General features: G+C 43.5%; 1 protein-coding gene across 1 annotated transcript in view; it reads right to left on the bottom strand.

The window, feature by feature from the left end:
* Positions 1-4,935: 4,935 nt before the first annotated feature.
* The window catches only part of plcxd2 (phosphatidylinositol-specific phospholipase C, X domain containing 2), a 5,749-nt gene continuing 5,684 nt past the window's right edge, over positions 4,936-5,000 (bottom strand). Inside the window, exon 8 of the mRNA XM_072450615.1 lies at positions 4,936-5,000. This exon is cut by the window's right edge and continues 148 nt beyond it. Within this exon, the coding sequence (XP_072306716.1) occupies positions 4,980-5,000 (21 nt within the window). The 3' untranslated portion in view covers positions 4,936-4,979.

The raw sequence follows: 5,000 nt of genomic DNA, 5'->3' as shown, positions 1-5,000 counted from the left end.
AGTTTGGAACAGTTTTAATCCACCTTCACACTCACACCGGGGACGGGAAGAGTTAAAAGGCAGTGGCTCTAGAGGTATGTATCAACAGCTGGATTGGAAGAGGAGAAACAAGGGGAGGGATCCGCGCCTTGTGTGGCTCCGATGTCACCGCGCGCACTCGCGTTTTCAGCCCCGCGTAATGGGCAGGTGTTAACAGAGAACTGCACTTGACGCACTCTGCCTCCTCTAAACACGGACCTGTAGAGCCCCTTTAACTGGCTTTGACTTTAAGCTATAGAATTAAGATGATACAGGCCTAATTTACTAATAACGTTATAATAAAAGGTCAAAACCACCCACAGAAAATAACCAGCAGCATGTATGTAGTGGTTTTATTTGATGCAATCCTGTAGAGGTAGATATTTAATTCAAGGTTGTGTTGGAGAAGCAAAATCTTTCCTGCACAACTCTGCAGACGCCATCCAGACATTTGGCAATTCCCCATTTCCAAATCAAGTTTATTCATCAATGCTTCATGCAGTTTAATCGTTCTTTAGAAAACAATGACATCAATGACTTCAAGTGAATACAATTGCTTTGTGTTGGTAATAAGATTAGATCTCACGTGGAAATTCAGACAATACAGTTTCATCACACAATAAAGACCCTTCTCTTCAGCATGGGTACTTTTTTGGACCTATAAAGCACTGGTTAAACTACAGTATCTCTAAACACATGAAACATATAATGCCTTGAGTCCCGGTGTCTCATAAAAAAGCCATAATAACAGTTTTTTTCTGCTTGCATTAAAGTGACGTCACTATATGTGCCACAGACAACATTCCCAGCCAAATTTCCACATGATCCCGGCCCGGGAAGTGTTTGGAGAGGGCTTTCACTCAGTGATACGACTTAATCTTGAAGGAATTTTAGCTCGTATCAGTGTTGTGGATAAGACTTATTCATGGCTTAGTGAAGTGGTTTAAATGAATGTGTTTTAAATAATACCGTATACTGGTAATTGACACTTTGTAAGTATTTTGTAAGGGGATTTTCAATAATAATCCGTTTACATCTGATGTTACGTCCTCTGGGGGTCAAGTCTGTGTGCTGTTGTGCCAGCACTGAACCCACATAAAGAAAGTTGTGTCTGGAAGGGCATCTGGCATATATCTTAAAGGTGCACCGTGTAACTTTTCTGGTGGAGGGTCTGCCAACTACTTCAAATAGGCAAAGCAATGAAATTTCCATAGGGACAATAAAGTGTACGAGAAAGTTACACAGTGTACCTTTAATGCTATAAGTTGTGTGTGTTGCATTAGTGTCCAAATACGGCTAAAACTCTAGTTCGACACCTTTCAAAGCTTAGAACTTAAAATTAAAAGTGATATTCAACAAGTGCGTAATGTCCATAACACAAGAAGTTTCCATGTTACACTTTGCACCATTTGTGAGCTGTAAAACATAACAAAGTCGGCCATGAAAATTACATATAATGCAATAAAACAGTCATGAAAAGCAATGAGTCAAATCTATTGGTTGCACAGCCTTTGATGCTCACTGCTTTCACCCATGGCAGTATGTCTGGCAGATACACTTGAGTTGCAGCCTTCTCCTTTGAAACCAGGGAAGCCAGCTGGGATACATAGCAGTTAGCAGAGAGTTAGGACCAATCCAAACAGCGGAGGAATGCTTTCCATCAGCCGGAGCTCCTCTCTGTCCTCTCCCACTTGCCTTCAGTGGTATGCGTAATTACGGCACAATTAAAGTGCCTCTGCTTCTGACGCTGACTGTGTGAGTGCATCAGTGCCTGGTGACCGCGCTCCATCATGTCAGCAATGCGGCTTAGGCACAACTATTTCACACAAGAGAGTAAAACAAGAACGCCTAGGCTTGAGAGTTGATTAAAAAAAACACATTATTTCCTGTTATTTTCAATGGCTGTGGAGAAAGTAACTGTCCAGATGAGTCTTTGTCCTTTTTCTCATTGTATAAACAGCTTTTTCCTGATTTTTTCCCAATTTTCTATTTCTTGTTTAATTAACTTGATATTAGTAGACCAGCACCATTAAATTAACTGGAACAAATATGCGTTCACAAATCATGGTTTGGTCCTGGTTTGGTCCTGGTTTGGTCCTGGTTTGGTCCTGGTTTGGTCCTGGTTTGGCCCTGGTTTGGTCCTGGTTTGGTCCTGGTTTGGTCCTGGTTTGGTCCTGGTTTGGTCCTGGTTTGGCCCTGGTTTGGCCCTGGTTTGGTCCTGGTTTGGCCCTGGTTTGGTCCTGGTTTGTTCCTTGTTTGGCCCTGGTTTGGTCCTGGTTTGGTCCTGGTTTGGCCCTGGTTTGGTCCTGGTTTGTTCCTTGTTTGGTCTTGGTTTGGCCCTGGTTTGGTGCTGGTTTGGTCCTGGTTTGGTGCTGGTTTGGTCCTGGTTTGGCCCTGGTTTGGTCCAGGTTTGTTCCAGGTTTGGTCCAGGTTTGGTCCTGGTTTGGCCCTGGTTTGGCCCTGGTTTGGTCCTGGTTTGGTCCTGGTTTGGCCCTGGTTTGGTCCTGGTTTGGTCCTGGTTTGGTCCTGGTTTGGTCCTGGTTTGGTCCTGGTTTGGCCCTGGTTTGGCCCTGGTTTGGTCCTGGTTTGGCCCTGGTTTGGTCCTGGTTTGTTCCTTGTTTGGCCCTGGTTTGGTCCTGGTTTGGTCCTGGTTTGGCCCTGGTTTGGTCCTGGTTTGTTCCTTGTTTGGTCTTGGTTTGGCCCTGGTTTGGTGCTGGTTTGGTCCTGGTTTGGTGCTGGTTTGGTCCTGGTTTGGTCCTGGTTTGGCCCTGGTTTGGTCCTGGTTTGGTCCTGGTTTGGTCCTGGTTTGGTCCTGGTTTGGTCCTGGTTTGGCCCTGGTTTGGCCCTGGTTTGGTCCTGGTTTGGCCCTGGTTTGGTCCTGGTTTGTTCCTTGTTTGGCCCTGGTTTGGTCCTGGTTTGGTCCTGGTTTGGCCCTGGTTTGGTCCTGGTTTGTTCCTTGTTTGGTCTTGGTTTGGCCCTGGTTTGGTGCTGGTTTGGTCCTGGTTTGGTGCTGGTTTGGTCCTGGTTTGGCCCTGGTTTGGTCCAGGTTTGTTCCAGGTTTGGTCCAGGTTTGGTCCTGGTTTGGCCCTGGTTTGGCCCTGGTTTGGTCCTGGTTTGGTCCAGGTTTGTTCCAGGTTTGGTCCAGGTTTGGTCCTGGTTTGGCCCTGGTTTGGCCCTGGTTTGGTCCTGGTTTGGTCCTGGTTTGGTCCTGGTTTGGTCCTGGTTTAGCCCTGGTTCGGTCCTGGTTTGGTCCTAGTTTGGTCCTAGTTTGGTCCTGGTTTGTTCCAGGTTTGTTCCAGGTTTGGCCCTGGTTTGGTCCTGGTTTGGTCCTTGATTAGTCATGGTCCAGGTTTGGTTCCGGGTTTAGTCCCATTTTGTCGCAGTGGCAAAAGTGACTGACACAATAGACAATATTCATCTCCATTTTTGTCCTGTCCTGCTTTGACTCTGACCACAAGAATGCAGCGTGACTTGTGTCCTGGCTGCATAGTAATCACTGCGCCCTCAAGACAGACAGAACATTCATACAAACCCATGGAGAATATGCATTAGTATTGATCGTTTGAATAAAGGTTTTGATGTACTTTTCACTAGAGATTGGAAGGTTGCAAAATGTGATAACCAGACATTTACAGGCACATTTTAACACACGTCCTGATGAATTACAAAAGTATGATTATTGTGAGGAAAATATATAAATATATCCCCCACCCCTTGGAATGCCATATTACATTCAACAGTTGTGCAGTGCTCCAAATGGCCTTGTTTTTGTATGCAGTTTCCCATAACATGAGCTGCATTTAACTGGAGACATTCTATTCCTGCCTATCTAGTAAAGCTATGGAACTGGGTAAATATATATCCTTAATGCACAGCTCTGTCAGCTTTACGACGCTTGTGGCAAAGGTCCAACGTGTACGTATTTCGCCTGCACTTTTTCTTCTCTGACCCCCCCAAAAGTGGCATTGTCTGCATTCTTAGGGAAACTTTATAGCCTGACAATAAAGTCTGTCACACTTTGGGCTGATGCTGATTAGGGTTAAAACCAGGGAAAACTGAATCATACAAAAACATTCAGTTTGAAGCACAAGAGATGCACTTGTATTTAGATGTATTAAAGATTGACTTGGCAGGAGGAAACGTCACATGCTAATCCTGAATGACGTCAATAACAACACCATTCAACAAAAAGATAAATATTCACATACAAGTTAGCATAGGCCTGTACAAAAAAAATAACATTAGCCAAAGAAGAAAACTATGGAAGAGCTTGAGGTATTAAAGACATTTAATATCTTCTGGTATTTGATGTCTCAGCTCATAACCACTCGATGACGCTTGGGTTGTGAAGGCATGCAGGACCCTGAAGGACGGCTCCTCGACCTTCAGGGTGATTTTTAAGGTGGCTTCATCCCGCCTCTTGCGTTCTCACCTCGTACTTTCTAGAATGAAATGTATTCATCTCTCAAATAGGCCCTAAAACAAGCATAATAGGTCCATTGATTCGTCTTATTCCTTTACATCACAGGAGCTGAACCCTATGAATGCAACTCTGGGCCACCTTATTACAATAATGTTGAAGTTAAAATAATCAAATTATCTTATGCGTCTTATTGTAATTTATTTCAGACTTACATATAATCTGAAAAAAGTGCTACATTTTATAATTCTATCATGAATGCGAACAAAAGCAAATATGCAACTATAATTTGATTTTGGATATGGCATTTAAAAACAGTACAGTAATATTCAAGTTTTTTTGTAGTAGATTTTGAATCCACCCTTCTGCATCATTGTCTTTAAACAGTGCATATGTTTCTCCAAAAAGAAATTGTGAAAAAATAAAATAAAAGAAGGACATTCACTTGATGGCAATTCAACTTCAAAGTTTGAACCTCTGAATTAAGTCTGTTGTCAAATCTGTTCAATAAAACAGCTTTGAATCAAACGCTGGCGGGACCCTAAGCCCGGGTCACCTTGCC

The sequence above is a fragment of the Eucyclogobius newberryi genome, unplaced genomic scaffold, assembly GCF_026437365.1.
Source record: "Eucyclogobius newberryi isolate DKJ021-1_F unplaced genomic scaffold, fEucNew1.0.hap1 SCAF_18, whole genome shotgun sequence".
Classification (NCBI taxonomy): Eukaryota; Metazoa; Chordata; class Actinopteri; order Gobiiformes; family Gobiidae; genus Eucyclogobius; species Eucyclogobius newberryi.
The sequence above is the reverse complement of the archived record's forward strand: the minus strand, read 5'-3'. Positions and strand labels throughout refer to the sequence as shown.